The sequence below is a fragment of the Microchirus variegatus genome (genome assembly GCF_963457635.1).
Source record: "Microchirus variegatus genome assembly, chromosome: 22".
In the NCBI taxonomy this organism is placed as follows: Eukaryota; Metazoa; Chordata; class Actinopteri; order Pleuronectiformes; family Soleidae; genus Microchirus; species Microchirus variegatus.
Genome location: NC_139823.1, coordinates 12,355,955 through 12,382,512, shown reverse-complemented (window position 1 = coordinate 12,382,512; position 26,558 = coordinate 12,355,955). Strand labels below are relative to the sequence as shown.

The 26,558-nt window shown below is 41.4% G+C and overlaps 1 protein-coding gene across 1 annotated transcript in view; it reads right to left on the bottom strand.

Annotated features, from left to right (window-relative positions):
* Positions 1-26,558, bottom strand: part of myo1b (myosin IB) — a gene marked incomplete at its 3' end in the record, with an annotated part of 50,016 nt that overhangs the window by 16,600 nt on the left and 6,858 nt on the right. The window contains exons 3-12 of the mRNA XM_083908569.1: positions 16,416-16,510; positions 13,411-13,515; positions 11,667-11,713; positions 9,969-10,032; positions 7,432-7,530; positions 5,432-5,535; positions 4,035-4,182; positions 3,374-3,492; positions 2,838-2,924; positions 2,566-2,631 (exon numbers count right to left, since the gene is read on the bottom strand). Of these exons, the coding sequence (XP_083764695.1) occupies positions 2,566-2,631; positions 2,838-2,924; positions 3,374-3,492; positions 4,035-4,182; positions 5,432-5,535; positions 7,432-7,530; positions 9,969-10,032; positions 11,667-11,713; positions 13,411-13,515; positions 16,416-16,510 (934 nt within the window). The remainder of the gene's footprint in view (positions 1-2,565; positions 2,632-2,837; positions 2,925-3,373; positions 3,493-4,034; positions 4,183-5,431; positions 5,536-7,431; positions 7,531-9,968; positions 10,033-11,666; positions 11,714-13,410; positions 13,516-16,415; positions 16,511-26,558) is intronic.

Sequence of the window (26,558 nt, the reverse complement as noted above, 5' to 3'; positions counted from 1 at the left end):
AGGACACAGCTGTGGTTAGAGCAGCATGTTAAGTTGTGAGAGTGAAGGACACTGCAAGGTTTCTCAGCAACCAGGATAATGGGACACATATTAACAATGAGAACGGTTATTAATGTGAGGAGTTCCATTTCCATTTTTTACGGAGAAACCAAAAGGTCATCTTCACCCAATACACACACACACACACACACACACACACACACACACACACACACACACACACACACACAAGTATTAGTATGTTTACACCCAAGTGGCAGCAGACGCCAGGCTGAAATATAACTTCTTCCGTTACCCTAAAACAGTTCTGCAGCAAATCTCTTATTTTATGACGAGCCGTTTATAACAGGAGGAGGAAAGAAATCATCTTTAAACAGTTTTAACTCAATGAGCTTGTCTGTGTGAGGTAATTCTTTACTTTCCCCCAAGGTAAGGGAGAGTACTTTCATTTAACATTACAAGTGAAAGGAGTTACAGAAGCACTGACTTTGAATGTTAAGCAGATGCTAAATCTTTCTTAAACTTGACGGGAGAATGTCAAGGTAATGAAGTCACCAAACACATATTTCATAACGCACTGTTCTCACTGTAAAATACCTGCAAACATCAAGCCCAGGGCATTGAGCACGACAGCAACTCTACTGCGAATATTCTTATCTGTTCTCTTTTCAGAAATAATTCTAAAGACTGATACCACGCTCATGTTTGTACAGTGAAAAGGAAAACTACAGCAATAAGCCGTAGCTTAGCTAGCTTAAGACCCATATTACATGTTTTATTAAAACCGCCCAAATTAACATGGTAATAATGTACAGTAGACCTATGTGATTTTAGCTGAAGCTTGTAAACTTCTGCAGTATCTGCACAACAACGACCCTGGAAGGTCACTGTTTACAGCATATCAGCCTTTCCAATGGAGTCCTCCTTTGTGCTATGCTAAGCTAACGTTAACTTGGGTGCTAGCAGACAATTTTCATCGAGAAAAGAGGTCTGAAACTTGCCACTCAATAAGAAGTTATGACTTATTTCTGTATGCTTTTTTCTTTAATTGATAGATTCATTTTGCATCATAAATACGTAGGGGTGGGTCAAACTATTTATTTTGGTGATATATCGTCATCCGTTGTCGATACGCCATTAATAAATGAAGGTGCTCTAAAGTAAGCTAATTATTGCTCCATATCAAAACTGCTTTATTTTGAAATTCTATAAAATATAATCACAACAAGTATTATTATTTTGATATCTTTTTCTCACTGGAATGGCCCTCTACTGGCCAAACTAGACACTCAGTGGCCCCCAGGTCTATCGAGTCTGAGACCCCTAATGTAGACGTTAAAGTAGTATGCTCCATTTTTGGATGTATGATTGTCTGTCTGAGAGGTGAGAACTACTCTTTAAAGTAACAACTGTTTTTAACTGGACACAAAACAGCATCAATGTTGCATTAAATTCCCCTTAATTTGGCTATAATTAATAGTCTTATATTACAGGCCTATCATTGATAATGTGGTCGTCAAAACACAACTCTCACTATACAACGATACAATTCAGAGGACCCTCAAGCTGCAGCCTCCTAAATAAAACTCAATCCTTCACGACTGTCGGGTAAACGGCACATTCATTGTATCAGAAGACTACATTAGTCTGTACTAATTGTGCAGAGTAAACTAGCAGCGGAGTGTGTGTGCGTGCAGTAATTCACGTGATGCAAAGGATTCTTTAGCATCTCGTTGCTGCACACCCACAGTTATAAAGAATTATCTTTTAGCAGACGAGCTGAATTACGTTGCGACGGGGGTTTTTAAGATCACAGCATGCACACTGGCACGGCAAAACACGCTGGTGCAGATGTTACTTACTCCATCCTGGTGACCCAGACACAACACAACAGTCAGAGGAGAGGAAGGACTTGAGAGTGAGTGGGGGTAAACAAGCAGGGATATGAAAAAAAATAAACATGAACATATGGGGGGGTGGGGGTGCTGAAGGCATCAGGCAAACAATGCAAGGAACAGTTTACGCCACGTCTAGTTTAATTGTACAAAGCACTTAAAGTGTCAAAAATGTGTTTGGAAGGAAATACTCATTTATATGCACACTGATAACCAAGTGGATGGGGGTGTATTAGCTCCTATGTAATTATACAAAGTATTATGAAGTATTAAAGATAATGTTTACCATTTAATACCTTTGAGGAATACATTAAAAGGATATGATGCTTTGAGGAGTTATGTTTCCTCTGTAGTAAGCAGTGTATTGATGTTGTGGCCACTTTCCTACTGTGAAATGCTGATTTCAGTGTGTAAAAAAAAAATACCACCGCACAAAAATCGTTTCACCCCTGGGGTGCAATGGGGCTGAACTAATCTGATCTTAATGTGGTATTATCAACCCTCAGTTATTGTTGATAAGCTCCTCGCAGGTACCAAAACACGCAACGCAAACATCCCCGGAGCATTTAAAATCCTTTTAAATGGAATAAAATGCTTGTGTGGTCGGGTTTTTTTTTTTGTCCTTGTAGCTTATCAGAGCCAGAGGAGTGGCTTTAATCTACCATCTTACCTCGAATATCTCAAAGCCATAGATGTCCAGCACACCCATGACCTTGTGCCGAGTTTTAGCTTGTGCCTGCAGGGAGACAACAGTGTCGATATTAGCAACAGAAAAATAACATTGTGCCAGTTTAACTCCGACATCGAAAGTCATTATCTCCAGGTAAGGAATATAAGAAATTGGGTCCGGACATTGTTTTCTCACACTGGAGATTCTCTCGGCGTCAATGAATGCCTGAAAGAAGCTAAAAATAATAAATCAAAAACTCCGACTTTACTTACTTTGATGCTTTCATTGATCCTCGTAACTAGCCAACTAAACAGACGACTGTAGAGATTTTTGGCGAGGGCATCTCTGGCATAGTAGGCCTGTCAATAAATAACAGAATATGACATTATTAGACTACAGTGGAACTGCAAACAGAACAAAAATTATAAAACTTCTCAATCGTACAAAATACAGACCATTTGGTCTCATTATTCTGAGGTCAGGTTAATTTGTCCTCAGCTTTTGGACAAGGAGACCTCAGTTTGGCCCATCCATATTACAGGAGTGAACTCACTAACCTCTAAAAATATGACCCATTTAAATGTCCAGCAGGGACACGGTTCATGTATAATAGAGAGGTTTTCACACAGCACTGACATAGATCAGAGTCGGCAGCCAGCGGAGCAAGTCAAGAGTAAGGAATGACCCATTATCTTTTTATGAATTCCAATGAATGTGTGTGTGTGTAAGTGTTAATGTCAATACAAGTAGGGCAGACGTTTGCTTTAATAGAACTGTTGCGGGGCAGATGTGGAACTTTGTCTCTGACCTGGGACACGTTCAGCGTTGTGGAGACTTTCTCCAGCTTGGCCTCCACCGTTCTGTAGCTAAAGGCCCTCTCGAGCACCGACTGTTCGATCCCCAGCAGCTCGCACATCTCCTTCAAATCTGACAAAGACAGGAGTTAAACATGACGGTGTCCATATCAACTTGTTTTACCTCTTAGTTCAAGCACGATGAACGACTATTTCAAGAGATTACGCGATCCAGCCTTTTGACTCATCAGGAAAAAAAACAATGCTCACAGGCAGTGAGTGACAGCAAGATGGATACAGCCACCATGATGGATGGACATATGTAAATGGGATATTTGCCTAAAGAGAAAAGGACTATCCGAGTGTTAACACATGCCGTTTTTGCATAAAACACACATTTGCTGAGAAGAACTAGGGAGAGTAAAAGAGCCAATAGGGGGCAGTGCCTCAACACCAAGCCAGCTGTGAATGTTGGGAGTAATGTGTGAATTAAACCCTAACATGAGCAGATTAGATCAGTGAAAAGAAAAATACATTAATACAAATAATAATAGGATTGTTTGATATTACAGCTAAAGTCAGCAGAGTTAATTCAATGTGTAATCACACAGAAACACATCACAGATTTTCATCAAAGACAGACTCTCTGCCTCTTGTTTCCAGCTGTTCACCAACCGTTCTTGTCTTTGATGCGACTCTCGTCGGTGCCGTTGCAGCGCGACTCGGGCTTGAACTCGATGTTGCCGAGCTTCAGCACAGCAGCCACGAGCTCCATCACCGACTGCACCTCATCCTCCATGAAGCCCACGATCTGCATGGCGTTCTGGGAAAGGGGGTGGGGGGAGAAAGAGTCATGAATCAACCAATATTGCAGAGTCTCAGTGGGAAACGTTCACAGAACGGAAATATTATTACTGCGGCCTGTCAGCACTGTAACTAGCTGTTATCGTGATAAGGAACGTGACAAATGAACGCATGCATTTCCAACACAAACGTCGTCTGAGAAGCCAAATTCCGTCTTATTTTAGGCGTCATCTCCATCAGTTTTATTTGTGGGAAGTGGAACAGACGAGATTGAGTGAGATCAGTCAAAAAGCTGCGTCCTTTTATTCACAGGACAGAGATTTATTTTAGTTAATTTTTTGAAGCCAAACTAAGCATACGTTTAGTTGACATAATTCAGCATGTCAAAAGAGAGAGGCCTGGAAACTAAATACATTGCTTTATGTTCCGTGGCTAAATTATATTACTCTACTGTTACTGTCACAGCGAAGGCCACATGCAGGGAGTCATTGTTTAGAGGCAAATGTGTTCTTGTTTTCCAGCCGGCGAAAAAAAACAAAAAAAAAACGCAGCTGTATGGGAATGAGGTTAAAAACTCAAGAGTGAGAAGCAGGATGTGAAGCGAGTACAGTAGAACGTGGCGGCGTGGACCGAGATCATGAGTGCAGAGAGCAGAGTACGCTGCAGCGGCACTGATAACAATAGTGAAAAAAGTTCCGTACAGACACAACATCCTGTGTGTCAGTAACAGTGAATAAAGTAGTGGTAGTGATCTTATTCAAATTAAAGGAAGCAGCTGCTTTATTCTCCAGTGATTCCACTGCTACTGTGATGCTTAGAAGCTGAAGCATTGTTGAAGAGATATTTTTTTTTAAAAGTTGGTAGTTTTAAGTTTGCTTTCAAGTTCAGATTCTGTCCAAAGTTCACCTGGTTTTGCAACAGGGTTGAGGGTGAAATATGGAGTGGCGTGTTACACAATCAAAGAGGACTAACAGTTATAATATAAACTCTTTGATATGGCCATGAGATAAGGAGAAGTCTGACTGCTTCTGCCCTCTGTACAGGATTTAGATTAACTTTGTATGATGCAATAAAGGAAAAGTGAGAACCGAACACCATGGAATAATGGCACTGAGTGTACCTCTGTGGGAGTCCCATTTGTGGTTTTAAAACAAGAATTACAACAGGACGCTTCCAGGTACGTGTGAGATCATTCCTTTCACTGGCCTGGGTTTACTGGGGGCAACTTCTAAACGACGTAGACGAATAAGTAAGCACAATCTACTCACTCTGACTGTCCTGAAATTGGCGGCATCATCCAGCCCATTGACGGCAGCCGAGTCCAGGCTCAGGTAGTTGTACTTGCTGAAATCCCGGTGCAGCTTCAACTTCTCTGTGACACATAAACAAACAACGTGGTTGCTAATATTCAAACTCATTCTCCATTAAAGCAGGTTCTTTACATTAAACGGCAGCCATCGTGTCGTGATGGAGACACAGAAATTCAAATGGGTGAAACCACGGTCAAGCAAATTTTGTCTGACCTAAAGTTTATTGTTGCTCACAAACACAATTTCTACACACACTCTGCAGTGGACATCGCTCAGGGAGATCAAATAGCCGTCTTAAATGCCCTCCTATCTTGTAGCAAAGAAATCTATTCCTCTCATGGGTGCTTGTGTCAGATTTCATTAGTGTTTGCATTAACTGCAGCTATACCAAACCCCCCTCTGGTGTGTGGGTGTGTGTGTGTGTGCTGCGGAGTCAATGACCACTATATTGTTCTACCGTGTTCAGGACATGAAACAATGCCCTCTGTCCGCAGAAACACAAATAGAAGAAACAGGTTTTGCCCTCTTTGTTCTTCGCAGTGTTTGTGAGGAAGGAAGAGTGGGCCATTAATGTGTAAGCCATGTGTTTGTGCAGCTGACATCCCACTGCAAAGAAAAACATTTTCTATGAGAGAGAGAGAGATTTACTGAAAGATTAGTATGCCGGTCACTCTTGGAGACAGTAATTGTAGAAAGTAAGTGATTTAATTAAAAAACTTTTTTTGGGGAACACAAACTCCATGATTGTAGTTTGGACGAGGCAGAAAAAAACACGGCCAAAAAAACAGTGTTCTTTGGACAAAACTAGCAACTGATGTTTTATTCATTACTTTCTGTGAGCAGAGGTGTGTGTATATTCAGAGACGAACAGGCTAAATATAAACCATAATATGCTTGCCATTTGAGTTTCTGACCATCACAAGAACGATGTTCATGTTATTTTTCTTCTACGAGCATCTCGGCTTGTACCATGTAATAAGTGAATAAAGTCTGTCTCTTTGAAGTATTCGCTACCGTTCAAAATTTTGGGGTCACTTAGAAATGTCCTTATTTTTGAAGGAAAATCACTTTTTTTTATAAATATAACATTAAATGAATGATACATACTCTACTCTATACATTGTTAATGTGGTAAACGACTATTCTAGCTTTTAATGGAATATGTACATAGGTGTATAGAGGCTCATTTCCAGCAACCATCTCTCCAGTGTTCTAATGGTACATTGTGTTTGCTAATCGCATTAGAAGGCTATTAGATGATTAGAAAACCCTTGTGCAATAATGTTAGCACAGCTGAAAACAGTTTTGCTGGTTCTTTTGACGAGAATAAAAATCATTATTTCTAATCTTGTCAATGTCTTGACTATATTTTATATTCATTTTGCAACTCTTTTGATGAATAAAAGTGTGACTTTTAATGGAAAACACAGAAAAATTGTATAGGTGACCATAGGTTGTGCTGAAAAATGTGGGTGCACCTAAATTTTGAGCTTTTTAGTCCAACCAATGCAAAAAATAATTAGTCTGGGGTATACACTACCAGTCAAATTTTGGACACACCTATTAATTTTAATGTTTTTTTCTTTATTTTCATGAATATTTAGATTGTAGATTCTCACTGAAGGCATCAACACTATGAATGAAAACATATGGAATCATGTAGTAAACAAAAAAGTGTGAAATAACTCAATCAAAAGTAACCACCCACTGCTTTGATTACTGCTTTTCACACTCTTGGCATTCTCTCGATGAGCTTCATGAGGTCGTCACCTGAAAGATTTTCCAACAGTCTTGAAGGACTTCCCAGAGATCCTGAGCACTTGTTAGTCCTTTTGCCTTCACTCTACGGTCTGTCCAAACTTTTGACTGGTAGTGTATATATACACAATGATGCATACATACTGTATAAACCCCATTTTTCCCAAGTCCATGCCATTCCTAGCATTTAAATGACTTACTGAGCGTGTCGTCAGAGGCTCCAGACAAGAGCTGATAAAAGATGTGGAAATTCCTCTCTCCCCTTGGCTGTTTCACCACACGTGACTTCTCCAGCAGATCTGAACGAGTAAAGGACAAAGAATGGGAAACAATGACACACAATGAGAAAAAAAGTCATCTCCAAAAAAAGGAAATATCTCTGCAGTGATTCACAGACATGTCCTCTGGAAGCAAGTAAATACAGGGCTGACCTGTAACTATCTTCAAGTGCTGACCCAGCGTCTATATTGAGCCCAAATGGGTTTCAATGATGTGTTTAAGTTGCTAAGGTGACCAAGTCAATGTTGTGTGTATAAATAAGACAGGAAGTGCACGGAGAAGAAGAAAACCACACACGGATATCAAACGTCAGCCCTTTCTCCTGGGCCACCGACCAAGTACAACAGTACCTGATTAAAAGAGGAACCCATCGTCCACTCGCCGCATTAGGCTGAGTATGATTTAATTAAAGACCAACTACAGCGCTCAGCAGCTTCTGAGGCCATTTGAGAGCCAGCCTGACTCAATAATAACAATCATTTTCTGTATGTATATATAAAAACACATCTTATTTTTGGACATCTTCTAGTTTACATTACTCCGAGATGAACATTTTGGAAGTAATGGCCACAAAAACGTCGACCACAATCCCTTCTCAAACCAACTGTAAGTCTTTAAACATCACTCGCTGACTCACTAGTTAGTGGGTGCTGAGAGGAGGAGCAGAAGTACCTCGTTCTTTCTGTGGATACCTAACTGGAGAGCCCTAGACACACACCTGAGGTAGAACTGGACCGGGCTTAACGCAAATCTGTGACACCCACGAGCCGTGAATCACATTAGTGGCTCCATAAGAGCACAAACACAACAATAATATCCATGACTGAGTGTTTGACGGTAGCAAAAACAGAGCCGTGTTCAAAAGACAAAGACTCACTTTCTTTAGCCAATTCTTTCACCTTTATGTAGATTGTTGTTTTGACACCATTCTGTCCAAAAACACTAGGAGGAAGACAACGAAGAGGCTCAGATTACAGCCCATCCTCCGACTGAAGTAACCTTACACCGAGTGTCCAGCCAAACCATTCAGTCATCTTGCATTTTGTTTTTTAAAGGGCCATGATTTTTGGATGGGAAGCATCTGGACCAGTGTTTACTGCGTTACTCAGTTCACTACATGTTCTTTCTGCCTTAGATAAGCAAACACATATTGAAGTGTCAATGTGGGGACAATATCCTGTTAAGTTTTGACTAAAGTCTTCGGCTGTGTGCGGCTGCCAAAAAATGTTACCACTCTATAATTACCAGTGCTACCGAGAATTGGCTTCAGAGCCATTTATTTTCTGTTAAAGCAAGGTCTGAGGACTCCGAGGATGTACATCCAGGGGAAAATAATGAGCCGAGAAGAGAGGAGAAACCCATTTGTGTGTGCCCCGCAAAGACATCCTCATCCATCTGTCTATCCAGCCAGCCTGCCAGCGATGTCTGAAGCGGTCACATGTCGCTGCTTCTTTCCTCACAGTCAGTCCCTTGTGTTGAACTGACTCAGGCCCGACGCCACACAGAGGTTTATTTGTGTCTTGGCCATCAGCTTCTCTCTTTGTTTCTGTGACCTCTGGCGTATACGCCAGCACAGACACAACAAAGTGAACAGAGGCAAGATCCAAACCAAAACAGAGAGAAGAGCTCGGGGAGCGGGGGGGGGAGGCGGTCTGTGGAAATGTGCCTTTTGTTGACTCTGAGAATGTGGGATTAGTTTCGATCGAGCAAAAATTATCTTAAGGTCTATCTAGTGCATCAATTTGAGAATCTAAATGGCTATCTCTAGCTGCTACAGCTCAGTCATAGCAATAATGCAAACTAATCATCTATCCGCAGTTTCATCTGTTGTGTTACACTGCACACTTTCTGAGAGTCACACTTTTACAGAGACTAATGGAGGAGGGAGATCTGCTCTTTATTGAGGGGAAATCCTGACTAACTTCCCATCTCAGGCATCATATGATGTACAGATTGTAGTGCTGGGCAAAAGACGGAAAAAGACGCGAGTGACGTCATGTTTACGTGACCCCCAATTGTTTAAAATGAGTCTCTAAAGTAACGCTAAACTTTAAAAACAGAGGCACACATACGCAGTACACAAGTACGCTGGTTATTTGTAGAGCTGTTCTTTTCGTTTAATCAACAGACCGCTCCAGTACGACTGTAGGCACGCTAACGGCGTTAAAGGTTTTTTCCGGGTCAGTCGCCATGGAAAAGCGTCATGCGCTAATATGCTTTAGTGATGACGCCGCTAACCGCCTGTAGCAAGTCAATACAGAAACGATAAGCTATCCTCGTTACCTGATGATTTCATTAGTCATGTAGCTGTAAAACATTATCAGGATGATGAAGGGCAGAGTCGCAGGGTAGAGCAATTTTAATAACGGGGCAAAGATCTGCAAGGAATAAATATGAACTATGATCCTATATGCATATTTTTTTATTTAATTTATAACATTGTTTTAATAATACTTACAGTTGCTGATGACTCCACCCAGAGGATCTCCTTTGAAATCAAACTCAATGTCCATGTACTTTCCCTGTGGACCAGAGCACAGTGGTTACAACTAAGCATGACGCAGTTTAAACAGCAACAAACATCTATGCATATGCAGCCAATGATGAGTTATGTCGAGTTGAGTTCCAATTCACAACTAAACACAAGCTGTTGGTCATTAACACAACTGCCATGAAATAACTGAAAATGTCTGCTAGTTGCCTCAAAACTAACCATTTCATCCCCCCCTCCTCCTCCTCTCTCTTCCTCTCTGAAAATTGGAAGTTAGAACAGTGAGTCCTATGTGCTTGGATTTTTGTTTTTGATTTCCCCCCCCCCCCTCATCTGATGTATTAATAGCAGACGGGGTCCTAAGAAGAGGCCAAGCTCTCTACTGGTGAGCGAGCTCCAGCCAAATTCAATAAGCCTGCTGCACTCAGCAAAATTAAGTGACACTTTGATTTATAGTTTTCTGATAAAAATGACTCTATGAGCTCTAATGAACTGGTATCTCGCGGAAAAGGCCTGAGGTCCCACGTTCCTGAGCTTAAGGCCAAGGTAACCCAAATATGAACAGATCGGGGCTTAATCCTGCATGATGCTCCCTCTTAGAATTACAAATCCCAGCAAGAAGGGGTCTGGCTACACCGAGCCTGATCCTTTCCCTAACCCTAACAATATCACGGAGGGTGTGCGCCGTGAGCACTACAGGCAGATATTCTTACTTTAAGCACTAGCATGTGTTTGTATGTATGGGTAAAAGGTAGAAGGTTGAATATAGTGGAAAAACTAAAATTAGTACAGGAAGAGCACATTGGCTCTTGGCCCATTAGCTGCTGCAGGCTGAAATAACCACTTTCCATTATAGTTTAAGCAGGAGACGAAAAAAAAAACTCAAAAAACTTGCAGTTTTGCGGCATCACATCATGGATACGCTGGACGTTTTACAGATTGACTGACTCACTCAACAAACATTCATGTTAAAAACCTAAAACACAAGTGGCTGGTGGTGAGATAGTATGATCTGATGCAATGTTGTGTCACAGGGTACAAACTGAAGCAGCATGTTGTTGTTGTTGCTGCTGTTTTCAGGCCTTTGAAAGAGAGAAGGCCATCATGGGAAAATAAAGCTCAAGAACACACACACACGTCTCTTTTCATACAGTCACTGTCCGGAAATTAACTAATTGGCTGGATTTGCGTCCATTTATGCGAAGAATGAAGTATTATTCTTATTCAGCGTCCTGCAGGCAATGAGAGCAAGTTAGAAACTAATTCTCATACACTGGGACATGAACTATTTAAAGAAAAGAATATGTCTGTGCTGTCATTCAGTTAAAGTATAAGCTCATTCACAAAGGCCATTACACATGAGACGGTGTGTATACGCTGCAGATCCAATAAATTCTATCCCTATTATTACATTAAAAAAATGTTCATGCAACAAATGTCATGAAAACACGCACCAACATGCATCGTTTACTGAGGGCATGTGTCGACAGTAAAATATCAGCCTTGACATTTTGTGAGCAAAGAAAAAACAAATCAATGTAGGGTATTAAGAAACGCAGTGGGGATTATTTTGGTTGTTATTTTTTACTGTGCACTTTACTCAACAAATTGATCATCTAATCAAATACCGCCGTCAGATGCTTCAGATCTGGAGAGGATACTTACAAATCTGGATGAGTTATCGTTCCTCACTGTTTTGGCGTTTCCGAAAGCTGTAAAAGGAGGGGAAAAAAAAAAATCATAATGTGACTGTGAATGTATGTATTCGTGAACACCTAGCACAGACTGTATACAGAAAACGATCCAAACCGTTGAACCTTGCCTTCAGCTCGCTGTCAATCACATCGCAGGGCTGCATGTAAAAGCTATTTGTGCTGATGAAGCCTCATAATTCTGTATGGATTAAGCAAAGTACCAGGGCTTTCCAGGCTTACCGACGGCTCAACCCTCGCTGCTGCCACGCCACATTCGTGTTGATCAAAAAACGCCTTCAATAAGTGCCCGATGCTTATTAATACACAATAACAAACAACGGCGTTCAAACAAAAGTGTTGCGGGGTATTAACTCTTCTGCGTAACCATGGTAAAACATGTACAGCAGGCCTCGTCTTATTTGCATTCAGAACATTATTTTCCAAAACGCAGGGCGCTCTCTCCATTTGCCTCTAACCAAATTTCTACATTAAAATGCTATTACTGCGCCATGCATCACGGCGCTATTAGCCTAACTGCTTAATTGCTGATAACAGCTGATTTATGCTCGTTAAAGTCTTGGGTTAGCGTGAATGCGTGCGCTGCAGAGCACGGAGTGAGAAGAACTAGACGGTGACAAAGAGCGAAATCGCTACCGAGGATGAAAGAAAGCCAACAAGGGAGAGACAAAAAAAAAAAGAGAGGGAGCATGGCACAGATACATCGCGTGTAGCTCCCCTCCTTTTTAGCATTAGGGCAATTAGATCGGCAGGAGTTAAACTCTTGCAGATGTGCCGAGTTTCTGCAGGGACTCAACCCCGGGTATACAGCTACATCATTCATGGGCATTTCCTGTCCACTGCCCCCAATTAAAATACAGCTGTTACTGTGCTAGCAGTGGGATGTGGGAATGAGACTGTGTGTGTGTGTGTGTGTGTGTGGTGTAGAGGGGGTTAACTGAGCAAATAAATACAGTTAAGCAGTATTCAAGACTTTTTTTTTTTTTTTTACAGTTATTCTACTGCTCACTCTCTGTGACATTGCATTTTTCCATGTAAGGCCCTCAGCTGCAAAATTACTTTTTAGGCTCATCGAAAAAACAAAAAGAAACCGTGTGTTTTTAAAGATCATATCTACATCGTCTTAAAAAAAACAGCCTTCGAGTTACAATAAATGCATTGTTACAAACTGAGATTTTGATTTGCAGCCTTAATATACTGCATGTCTGACCATATGCTCATGAACTTTTAATATAACTTTTAATTTAAGCTTACATGACATCATTACACTCTCTTGGCAGCGTCTATCGATCTATATCTACACAAATCTCCTTATTTTCTTCTATATTTAGGCTTTGCAGGGTTTTGTGTGTTTGTCAGCGTCTATGTGCTTTCCTATTATTGTTGTGGATTATTGAGTCGCATAGCTAATTAAATGTTTTTGTTTTTCAAACTATCAAACGCATTTTTATTGGTCTTCGACTTAACAAACAAAGTCACGAATGATCACCAAATCTTCTCTGAACAACAAACACAGTAGGTAAGAGCTTGAGTTAGGCTGCGGAGTAAACATTGTGTTTTCTGAACTTTGGCTGAGGGCTATTTGAATTAAAAAACCTGTCAAGTTAGTCTGTTTGTTAACACAGAATCAAGTCTCACGATGTTGAAAATGTCGTACGATCCAGGCATTTAACGTAGACGCACGGCACGTCGCTTACCCTCCAGAACGGGATTGGACTGCAGCAGCTGCTCCTTGACCTTGTTCACCTCCTGGCCCTTCCCACACACCGCTGCCACATATGACATCACCAGCTTACTGGCCTCTGGAACACACACACACAAACACAAACGCATGCATTAGATTTGATGATGACCGAAAAGCAAGTGTGACATCGTCCACCCCTTTTCACCGTACCCGATAAAATCCCCCTTACATCATCCCCCCTGACACTCATCAGAACAGGGTGTGCTCATTCAGAAGAGGGGAGCTGCTCCTATTACGCAGATGTACCTTTGTTTCACTTAATGACCATTATTGCATCATGTTATCATCATTCAAACTACTGATTTAGCGGGGAACTTAGCTGGTGTGATCCAGTTTATCAACTTCTCGGGCTAAAAAGGGTGCTCTGAGGCCACATTCTGCAGTAGCACTGTTTGGGTGCATCTCTTGTGCCATTAATTTCAATACACACTAAAGAAATGACTTTTCAAGAATAAAAATGATGTTTTTTATGAGCTGTACTCATGTACTAAATGTATGTATGAGCACTGATTAGTGTAAAAAAAACACAGTGAAACTACTGCCAGTCAGAGGACATCAGATAAGGAAGTGGTCTATAATCCATCCTGAGGATGCTTTGTGTTCATGCAGCTCAGGAATGTGGGCCCATCATGTCCTCAAACCACCTCTGAACGTGGGATGGATTGCAAGCGTTCTGACCTGGATCTGGATGTGATCAGATCACTCAGGATGGATGTTAATACCAGGTCATAATGGGGTCAGATAGAAAAAAAAATTTACTGCATGCGTGACTCAAAAAAAGAGCATTGGTTGCCATCTGGGCAAAAGCGACGTGGCCTTGTAGGATGTCTGCTGGCATCAGAATCATCCCTCCGGTCCAGTGAAATGACCCAGAACTGATGATGCATGTGGCGTGCCAAGGGAGGATAGAAAAGAGCTAGACAGGAGTTGCCGGTTCAGTGTGTTGATGAGCATTGGTGCACCAACAGCTCCAGACATGCTCAAACTATACTTGAAAAACTCTTTTGCTGAGTAACAAAGTATACACAACTTTACCTTCACATCTTTATCTTCCAGAGGGGGAAAAAAATAAACTTCCCTTCGTTATCTCTCACTATACGACTTTGTTATGGCTCCTGTGCGCTGTGCTGGCATTTGATGGTTGTTGTTTTTTTTTGTTTTTTTAACCAAAGCAGCATCAACACTAAAGCTTCAGTCAGAGAGTCGCACACATGAATGTCAGTGACCCATATCAAAACGAGGAAGGAGTGTTCACTGCAATGCTTCAGGGCTGACGGGCTTACTGAAATCCACATCTATCTCCTCAACTTGGCCGAACAGATTCTTGGGAATGAGGTTGTCTGATATATAAAGCATGATGTACAAATGTTCTGTTGGGATTACCATGAAAATCACTTGGCTGTATGTTGTCCGGCTACATCCACATTACTCACTTTTTGTTGAAAAGGCCCTAAAATGGAGAAGTCGTCACCGCTTGGAGCTGCTTTTATTCGAAAAATGGTAATGCAGTTATCCCTGATTTGTTCTTATTGGCCACAACTCGACTAATCAGCAGCAACACACATAATTGACTGCAGTGTTGACAGTGGCTTTTGTTGAAATTATTGTGTGGCTTTGTGGTTTTGTATAGTTAACCTTCTACAGAGGGATATTACAGAGTATAATTTGGGATTAGCCAGCGATCGCAAAGTAAAAGTCTTTTAAACCATTTGAAAACTATTGTGTGAATACAGGCAATAGATAAGGAAATCAGTACTGAAACACTTCTTTAATGTTGGGGTGGAAGTTTCAAATTAAAGGGTGACACGACTCATGAATCAATATTTCAGCACTTTTAACCTTTAATTTAATGTTTTATTTGACGTCTTCTCTTGTTATAACCATACCAAAACAAAAAAACATGCCCTAAATATTCGAAACATGAAAATAAAGTGGTTTTCTCTTTTTTTCCTCTCATTTTGCCTACCTCCTCATTAAAGTTACACGGAGAGCTTTAATTTCAACCAAACAGGCGATATACGTATGAATCATTTTCACCACGCTCGAGTCAAACACAAGAATGTTTCGTGTAGCAGACTTGAAACTGAAATCCCTGACGCATCAAGTGGAGGCAAATGTGCAAACTGTGTGGCTTTTTAAACACGAGCAAATATCAATTTAACAGTAAAATACGAACATATACGTGTCATTAAGTACGATATTTTACGAGAACATTGGGACTATTCCCACAGACTGTGCTCTGCCAACTCAATATGGCGTTTTTTACCTACACAGACCTGTGTTATAGCACTGCCAGTTAAGACCAGGAAATTCCATTCCCATGGATTTGTTCTCTGTGAGGTATGTGAAACTGCTCCAGTGATGTGGTGACACCATTATAAAAAAGTAACAGAAATAAAAAAAAGGACCACGGGTGCATCTCCCATTTGTAGTCCGGGCGATTTTTAACGTCTCCCAACAGGTAACTGTTCACAGTACGCTGGGAGTGTGTCATAAAAACATAAAACAACACCACCATCTGCTCCCACATCTATCATTTTAAATGCAACTCATGTTGCAGGTTATCGCAAGGTTATTGTCACGTTTCATGCACTGCCGTGGCGTTCTTTAAACATAACTGCCTTTTATGGCGGATCAGATCTAAATCTCTGCACCACGACTTTATACAGTACATAACAGCCCTCATCTTACACCGGGCCTTTTAAAAATAGAGCATATTTGACTACAAAGTACAAAAAACACAAAAGATGAAGAGAGGAAACGGTGCATTTGAAGCCTCCAGGGAGCGACTGACTAATTACTGAGGGACGTCTTACTCTTATTGAACTTAAAGAAATATTTAATCCCCCTGTGGCTTTTCATGCGTGCAACAGATGTATTACTGATATGTCAGAGATCCCAAATTGCTCCTTAAATTTTCCCCTGCAATTAAAATGTAAAACATTTGCGTCTACTTACCAGTTTTCCCAGCCCCACTCTCTCCTGTAATGAGGATGCACTGGTCCTTGTCCTGGTCCCTCAGTGAACGGTAGGCCTCATCTGCCAACGCGTAACTGGAAGCAAAAAAAGACCTCATCGTTCATAAAAACACTTTCAAGCAGCGAGATGCAGAAGGTGTTGGAGGTAAAATAAGTCCAGAGAGCTGTATACTTTTCTGTCAGGCTGTGTGGGACTAGTCTAATCATCAGCATGTGGTGGAGTGGTTTGGATTTATTTAGTTACCGTCTGGTTCATGTTTTTTGGCTTCGATAGTTGACCATTTCCCGCTCCTTCTCCTAAACTTAACACACAAGTTATCATACAAGTCAGTGGTTTCTTACATAAACCAACTGTTTTATCTGTCCTATAATCACTTTCTGGACCAATTATAAACACATTTTATTGGAAATAAAGTTACTTTACGCAAACAGTGGCAGCCGTTTGAATAAAGTTGAATGAAAGACTGTGCCTATTATAAAATCTAGCCTATTGTGGGACATTCCAGGACAGCGATACAATGGGAAAGTGGGACTGATCATCGACGCTTCACCCTCCACGGAATTCCACAATATCATATTTGTTCTCTTTATGCAGACGGTCCCTGAAGATGGTTTTGGAGCAGGGTGTGGATGGTATGAGGGCCGTATCACAATGACAACATTTTATCTTGTGTGACACACAGTCGCCTGTAATTTCGATGGGAGCACACAGCCACAAAGAAGAAATATATGAAAAAGGGTGAGGCTTATAGGGCAATATTTTTACAGCTTCTTTTTTGGCGAGCAAACAGACATAGTATGGCGCGGTGGGGGAACGTGTTCCAAGCTTCCTTGTCGAGCAGGAAAACGAGACTGCAAATTACTTCATCTCACGTTCTTTTCCCCCCCTCGTACTTTCATTGCTGGGGAATTTTTTCCAGAGCCATGTCTGGCATTAGCTGCGATTGTGGAGGGAAACGGTGCATGTAGACTTTTCCCCCTTTATTATGCCTTATGACACATATTAAACGCTCTCTGCTGTTGAGGAGTTGGGTGAGTTAGTTTGAGATGTGTGCAAAAGTCTCCGTCTGTCAAATTCAGTGGCATTTGGATTTAAATGACGTGACTGAAAGTTGGTCTTAACAAGCTTATAATGAGTTTAAGTCGTACAATAATGTGTATGTAAAGCTCAAGCACGTGTTGAATAAACCTAATGTAATAGCAGCAGCTCTCGACATGAAATAGTAGGACAAACAGATTAATTAGGGTTCCAGAACTGGGGTTGGGCTATTGTTCAAATGTAAGGGTAGGTCCCACTAAATACTTGGCACTTTAACCTGTAGAAGCTGATATTTTAAACCTGCATACATATTTCCCTAATTTTTCTAAGAAATACTTACACCATAAGGTAATTATAGCAAAAAACAACTCCTTGAGGAGTTCTTTTGAATACTCCAGTACTGATGGACCACTGCAGGAGAGAGTCAACAGAGTCACAATGTAATGTTAGTGGTGACCACCTGAATGAAATGCAAGAAACTCAAATCAGCTACACAAACCTTGGCATCAACTGATTATTATTTAATTAAGTGAACTAGAACTCCTTTTTTTTTTTTCACCCGACAAAATTCCCCCCCTTTCTTTGGTTTCCTGTTTTGTGTATTTAATATTTTACACAATAGATCTAAATTATTAAAACGTTCTGCAGCTCAGACACAAAATAGAAGTTGAAAAGTCAGATCATAACTTTGACACATTTCAGTTCTAAACGAAGCGTTTTTTTGTTGTGCGTCATGTAATATTAACGCAAGTCGAGTGAGAGTCAGATCAACGAATGTTTAGTTTAGTCACACAAAACTTTGTGTATCATTTATTATTAAAATGTTAATGGATGGAGGAGCAGAATAAGAAGAAAAAAACACCCAAAGGAAAGAATACAATAAAACTGGCATCATATATGCGCCATTGGCTGCCCTGACTTTCTTTTCATAAGTTTTGGCCACACAAATAAAATCCATATTGGTCATCCTGTACTGTTTTTTTTTGTTTTGTTTTTTTACTCAATGCAGTACGGGTTTGAAACCATCCAGGGCTTAATCTTCCTCCTGAGCATCAAGCCAAGATCTGCATCTCTGAGTATTATGTTTCTCCCATGTGTCTAATTTAAAGTCCCCTTGGTCCAACTAATATAATTTATGAAGTACTTACACGCACTAAACGCTGCAGAAATGAAGGCTGGAAGGAATTTCTGACATTAGTAATGCTGACACGGGGCTTTCATACAGCTCTACCACTCTCTGTGATTCAGCGACTAGCATGGTAGTGGCCAACGTGCTATTAAAAATGTTCACACATGAGCACGCTGGATGTTTATGAGGCATCATTCTGTCATTAACTACTTTAACTTCCACAAATACATGGAAAAAATAAGCTAACGTCTGGAAAAAAAAAAGAATCCAAATTTAATTTTGTACGCACAGCATTAGTGGAGTCAGTGTGGCGAAGGCCACAAGCGGGAGCATATAATCACATGGTGAACTAACGCTGACCTCCAGTTTGGGAAAGTGGCTGATTGTATGTAAGAAGCCATGACACAGTGAGGGCAGAGATGGGCAGCCAGATGAATGGATGGATGCCAGGTCACGATAGCAAAGTTAGTGCTCTGGCGGGCTAATAGAGCTTAGGGTTCTGCACCATCACACATCGTTTTGGACTTCAATGCAGCCGAACCATCGGCAGTGAAGGGGTGCACAGATGTAATTTTCTATGAAGTTGGTGCAGAACAAATCCCTGACTAAAGAAACAAAAATGTAATTTCAACTAGATTTTGATATTAAATAGTAATAGTATAAGAATTATTGTTGACTTCCGCCAAAGAGGTCTATGTTTTCGTTTGTTTGTTTGTCTGTTAGCAACATCACTCGACATTGAAATGTCCGCAATGGGACCAGGACCAGGAAGTGATTAAATTTTGGGTGCGATCCATAGGGGGGTGGGGGGCTGAGCTACCTTGGAAAAGCACTCATAGAGCGCAGATCTCCGCCAAGGCAGCTCAGCCCCCCACAAAATAGCGATAAAAATAGCGATAGTGTCAACGGATCACGCAAAATTTAATCCTTTGATTTCGGACATTTCTTGAAAATGTCATCCAAATCCGTCCTTGACTTTTTGAGTTATGTTGCTACAAGTCAGATAGATAGACAGACAGATAGACAGACGGACAAACTCCGGCAAAAACAAACCTCCTTGGCGGAGGTCAATTACTCCACTTTATTGTATGCCGTCTCAACCAAAATCACAGATCTCATTTCCATCTTCAAAATGTCAATTAAGGAACTGTTTACCTATTGTAATGTCTTCACTGGGTCTAATGAAGACAAATTATTTTTCATTTGCCCAAACAAACACAAAATGATCGCTCATATTCCACCCCCAAATCTGTGATAACAGCTGATGTGTAACTCTCTCCTGCACACAACACTTTTGAATGGATGAGAAATGCCACGGGACATTACGTCACCGCAGATGTCTGCTCTGCTTCTGTCGCCTGACCCCATCCTGACAATGAGCAAAGCGTCGCACAATTAAGCAGGGGGCCGGACGTGGGGGACTGTACCAGCGGGGAGTGGGAGGTCCTTTCGCAGGGACTAGAGCAGGTCATATGAATATGAATAGCCCTCACATAATCCCGAGTTGGAAGAGAGGTTAGCAGAAGTGAGAGGCCACGCCTAACTAAAACTGTGCAAGTGCTGATGATACGTTTCAGTCTGAACATTAAAAAAGATCCAAGTCACAGCTGACTTCACCACGATGGACACACACAAACACACACAAGCAAAAGGAAAAGCGGATTTTAGCGTACTGAATACACCACTTCCTAAATGTGAAAGTCAAACTAGTTTAGAAGCACCAAGGTCAACATCAAAGGCAGAGGAAGCAGCGAGTGAAGCCTCCCTGATCCAGTGTGTAGCATGTGTGTGTGTAGGGGGGTTTAGGTTGGGGTGAGGCCTTGGACCATAACAGCTTGGCACCTCCCCTTCACATCTGCCGGCAGGCTGTAATTTGGTCTTGCACGTGGCAGCGGTGAACACAAAGCCACACTGACATGAGGTAAGCAGTAGAAAATAGTCTCGTCAGTTCTTTTTACTTGTAACCTCTGGTAACTGGGGCACAGGAGGGGATGACGACGGGCCGACGGAGTGTGTGACCTGAATCTTTAAAATGGTAGATCACTTGAGGCCAGAGTCACTGCACTTTAATGCTTTAGTGATTTGTAGCCGATAACAAAGCTGTTATGTAGGGGGTTAGCCCGCAGAGCTACTGGGAGATAACCTCCGTTCGCGACTGCGGCGCTAAATTTACTTTATGACTTCTTCACGTGTATACGAATTCAGGGGCAACGACGTCGTCTGTGATCTCGCGCCTCTAAAGGCCTCAGGAAATCCGCTCGGCTCTGATGGAGCAACCAAGGAAGCAACCCTTTCCTGATGGCTTGTGACCAGGTGGAAGAGTGGAAGGCAACACACTCACACACTCACACAATAGCAGTGGCTCACATTCACACATTTTCTGACTGGTGACGAGCATGCTGATGTGCGTGGGAGCAGACAGCGGATACACATGTGCACTCTCATCGACGCTAAAGAGGTTTCTGACAGATGTGGCCCATCTGTGGATCGACTATGGTACGACGTGTTGCTGCAGGGAGGTGGCGAAGGCAAGATCAGCGCACACACACAGGGGCCACAGCCCGTAATTAACATGTATTCAGCAGAGCATTTTCACTGTGAAAACTCACAAGGTGCAATAAAGAATGCGTCTAAATCTCCAAATTAAAAGCTCAGACGGTGGAGCTGCTGCCACACATCTCTAATTTATTCAGCACTCACTACAGGTTTTCTGAGAGCTGTTACATTACTCATTGAAACCCACTCAGACATCAAACTTTGGGGGGGGGGGGTCTGGGGCTTTAATTTAATTCCACAGCAAGGGAAAACACAGGTCAAAGTTGTTTGCGTTATCCTTGGAAGAGCAGGAAACACGCACGCTGTGCAGAGAAGGATCCTCAAAGTACTCGTCAAACAAAGACGCTTCAGTGGCTCTTTCAGCAGGGTTTTCTGGGAATTGGTATCCGGAAAATAAAAAAAAATGAAAGGAGATATACGAGCTGACTTGATCGTTTGAGACATTGCATATGTCTCTGCATATGTCCTTGCGCGTTTGGCTACAGGACACAGAAAAACACACCAACTCTACAGCCACAAGTGCACAGCCACAGACAGGATGATGGAAACAGAAGAGCAAGATGTCTTTATATAGCTCTGAAAGAACTGCAAGGTTTGATGACTTCCTCTCTTCAACCCGGGCTCTCCATGTCTCTGCCTTCCACTTTCTGGTCACTTCAAGCTCACAGGAGCAAAGAAAAAAAGGGGGCAAAGCGGTGAATAGAAACATTTAATATTGGAATACGGCTGAAACCAAAAGCACTAGAGTGTGGTGATTTCTCCTTGGAGCGAGCGCTCGATAGAGTGCAACAGTGCTACACTTTCAGGACGGCTGTAAATTACCCAATGATTTTTCTCCATTGACATTCTTTTAAAAAACAAAAAAGGGCTGAGCACCGACAGAATTGTGATGACGAAACGTCCAATTCGACGCAGCAAACGCATCCAGAAAAACTGTCAATAAGGCAAAGGTACAAGGCTGTGTCCATAATCACATCCATTAAAAATGATTTACTCACAAGTTCCTTCCTAACTACTTCTGGCACACTTCTGTTCGAGAGGGTCACGGTTACTTTCTGTTAAATGTAATGCCGTCGTCATGATCTTTCCACAGTTGTAGCAAACAATTCCGTGCTAAAAGCAAATACAACCAGTCGGACACATTGCCCCCATTCCCGAGGACTGTGGCTAACGTATATCACCTTGACATCATGAGTAAAACGCGTTTTTCCCCCCAGAAAAAGCAGTAGAATTAGAGGCATGAGGCTTTCACGAGAGAATAAAACATCCTTTTACAATCTCCACGCTTGTGTGTAGAGTGTGTTCACCTTGGATGGGAGCAATATTATGGCTTCTATTCAGAAAATGAATGGGATACTTCTTCCACACTGAAAGAACTAATGGTTTGTTTGATTTCATTTTCCAGGCCTGAGGAGGAAAATGGTTAGATTTTTGTAGTGATTTGGATCCAGATTAATAAATAAATAAATAAAAAATACAATTGTTAACCCAAGATGAGAAATGTTGTAGTAAGAGTCAAACTTTTGTTTGGCAGCTCACAAACAGACTATAATGACAATAAAGTATTTTATCTATGACATGGTTTTTATGAGTGAACCAAACTAGAACCTCATCTATGTTATTGTGCCGTTTGCTCAAAATGCTCTTGATCCTTGTTGAATCTATGGGAAACTGAGCTTTTTTTTTTGTATTATTAATAAAACCTTGCAAATATCCCCTCACCCATGCCCAAAGGCTGTAAAGATATAAAATGTTAAATCTAATTTACTGACAAGATCACTTGGCATGTCTTCAAAGAAGCAAAGGCCTCGGGGTGAACATGTGATCTCTACTGAGCCCGTCCAGACAACAGACACACAGTTATTGTGGGTAGTGTAATGTCAGAGAGCATCACAATGGAGGCTGAAACCTTCTTCTGCTCCACACCAGCAAATATGAGGAAGTCACAGACAGATAAATTTAGACTGTGGGGAATAGCACTGTTATATTTTTCTTATTCTTATTCCAGAGCCAACACAAACGGCTTCAAATGAAATATTACAGATCAAAAGGTCAAATGACGACAACAGGGTAAGTGGAGGTAAGTGATTTCAACTTGGTGTCATTACAAATTGCGAGAATATGTCAATGTGTAACTGAAGAGACAAGGATATTCTCAATCTTTTATTTCTTGTAACTAGGCCAAAGCAACAACATATCAAATGGCCCTTTTCCATTATATGCTTCTAGCACTTATTGGCTCTACTCTACCCCGTTTGGTATCACGCACGTAATTTTTCCATTACTCCATAGTAGCTCAACGTGGGTGGGGGGGGGGGGGGGGTGGAAACGCGACATGCGCTAACATGCGCTTAACGTGCGCCAACATTGACGCCGTTAACGCATTAACGTGCCCAGCACTATTTTTAAGTGTTTTAACTGATCTACAGATAGCCATTGATCGGTCTGATTCCCGTACTGAACGTCACGCTTGTGACTCTTCCAACGACGACACTCTCTGACCAATCGGTGGACGGCAGTCTGTCGTCGTCACAATTTAGCATCGGCTTAGCTCAATTGAAACCTCGCCAAAACAGGTACTAAAAAGATAGAAAACCCCCAAAAAACATGTTGTGCTAGATCTGTATAATGGAAAAGTGCTAATAGTGCACAACAATTCCTACTGAATGTTAAACCAGAGGCAAAATAAAGACAACCTTTAATCATACAGAAATATGAACAATCATATGCTGCCCCTGCCGAGATGTGCATGAACCAGAATAAAAGCAGCACCAAAGTAACCCAACCGCGGCACTCCATCAGTTCCCGTTTCAAAAACAGCAACTACAAAGGCACGTGTGTCAATCTTATTTCCGAAAATACAGATATCTTTTAATCATTAATAAAAAATAAAAGGTCCCATTGTGAAACAAAAATCTTTTTTATCCATTCTGCCATGCCTCTCACAGGTTGTTATGCAATCTCTGGACACAGATAAAAAAGCTTGATGCTCATTGTTCCGATTATGAATAGCAAGGGTTTACAATGGTTAATGGACAGTCGGAGACAAAAGAAAATCTATAAAAGAAAATCTTATGCAAGAACCGACGGTGCACGCAATGTTTATTCAGTCAGGGAGATGAATTATCTCTCTGAAACAAACGAAGAATCCAGAGCTACTCTTTATTAATTTTAATTATTATACCAGTGTGTTTTGTAAAATTAGACAGGGGGAGAAGTTCAACATATACAAATGAGAAATTATAAGCGCTACGGTAAACATGAGTAAAAAAAGAAAAAGGGTGAGTTTTATTTACTTTAAATGTCTATGTAAGTAATTATAAGTAGGATAAGCAAAAAAAGAGAGAGAGTTAACAACACCCGACCTGAGTATTTGATTTATTCTGATTATTGACAACATGCAACTTCCACACAAACACCTACACGTAGCCTTAACTGTTGTAAACTTTCATTGTTAAAATTAAACTGCTTTATCCTTGTGTTTTTTGTAAATACATTTTTCTATTGGGAACTTGTTTATATTGTTGCATATTAAAACAAACACTTTATCTGTTAAGCACTTTAAAACAACCACAGTGGACCACAAGCGCTGTACGGAGTAATAGATAAAAGACAGAATAAATAACATTAAAGCTCCCGCAAGGCAATAGAATACATATTAAAAAAAGGAATAAAATGGCCCACTCCCACTGAACACTGTTGTTTTTCCCCAAAAATGTTGTTGACCGCCGCCCTTAAAAAAATAAAACTGCTGCTGCCAACTACAGGTCGGAGGCTTAATTACAACACAAAACTACTGCCTTTCCATCTCAATACACTACAGGCCCATCTATGCATACATATAAAGTAGATGACATCATTTGTAATACAGTAAAGTACTGTCTGTATGCACAACTGTAACTAACTATGTTATCCAATTTATTCTTGAGGTAAAGTGGGTGGATAACACACTCTCTCCATCATCCCTCTCCAGGTTCACTGAGCTCTGCATTACGCCAACAAACATGCTGGAGGACTCACTCTGCCCACCTGAGTCAAAATGCCATTTCATTGAGTGCCCACTTACATCTACCCACCCACAGTTTCTGCTGCTTCTCGTCGGGGTCCTCCTCGAGTCTGCTTTATATAACAGCAAAACTCTATGTACATGTCATGAGCTTGATAAACAGCCGGGACAGAGCGGTACAAAACAAGAAGGATCGCCTGTCTGGAATTCAAGTTTCAAACAGAAATTTCTTTTAAGGAAACAGAGACGCAAAATAAAACTTTCTTGCATCAGTCCGTCGTATGTCTCATTAAGGACCTGCTGTGAAAACACTGTGGTCATATCATACGCCGTGCTGTCATCATCGTCAAGTCTTTTACAACAATCTGCCACAGCAGTAAAAACAAAAAGGTAAAGGGACACAAGGTGCAATGACCACGTAAAAAATCTATTTGCAGTAAATTTACAACGTCGCATAATATTGCGGATCGAGCTCTCCGACAACAAAGGGAAGACAAATATGGGTGCGGTCCCATAAAGCTGTAAAATTGCTTCAAAGTCCACCCTTTTACACTGTTGTAATTTCACCTTCTAATGAAGAAATTAGCCCCTGAAACCTGCTTACTCAGCTCAGACTTGGCTGTTCCTAAGCATGCGTGATATTGTACACACACACAAATAACGAAGAAGCAGATTCTTTTCACCGAGTAAATTTAGCTTCCACTCGCATGTTATTTCTCATAGGAGCCTTTAACATGCTGGACGTGGACGTGTCCCTGGAAACTGAGGCGAAAGTAATGAATGCTAGTTGGACAATAATGTCAAGGAATCATTTTACTGAATGTCTATCGACTTGGACATCATTTTCACTGAATGCAATGATAAAGGCACTGCACAGACACAAGGAAAAAGGGAGAAAAAAAATCAACAATAACTGTTACAAAGTAGATTTCACAGTCAAGCTGTCATATCTGTGTTAAGACAGCTGCAAATCCTGACATATGCCATGCATGGGGCCCTCTTTGCGCCATTAGCCAGTAGTCCTGATGCCCCCACCCCTCCCCTCTCTGTAACCAGTGCTCTAGTGGAACTAGGTATCGAGCGCTAAGAGCACTGGGGGTCTCAATACCTCATTAAACATTGGGGAATACGATCTTACCCCATGAGACGCGTGGCAAGCTGCCCATCCACACACACACACGCACACACACACACACACCTCAATCTGTGTCTGGCTCGGGCAGCTCAGGACATAGAAAAGATGACTCCGGGCCATCTGCAGTGCTGCTGAGCATGAGAGAGGCCTTTGGTCAGATCATCACTAATGCTCAAAATGTAAGTGTGTGCAAGGGAGGAAACCACCTGCCAGTTAATTATGGAGGTGCCTCATCTGGACTTTATTTTTGCTAAATTG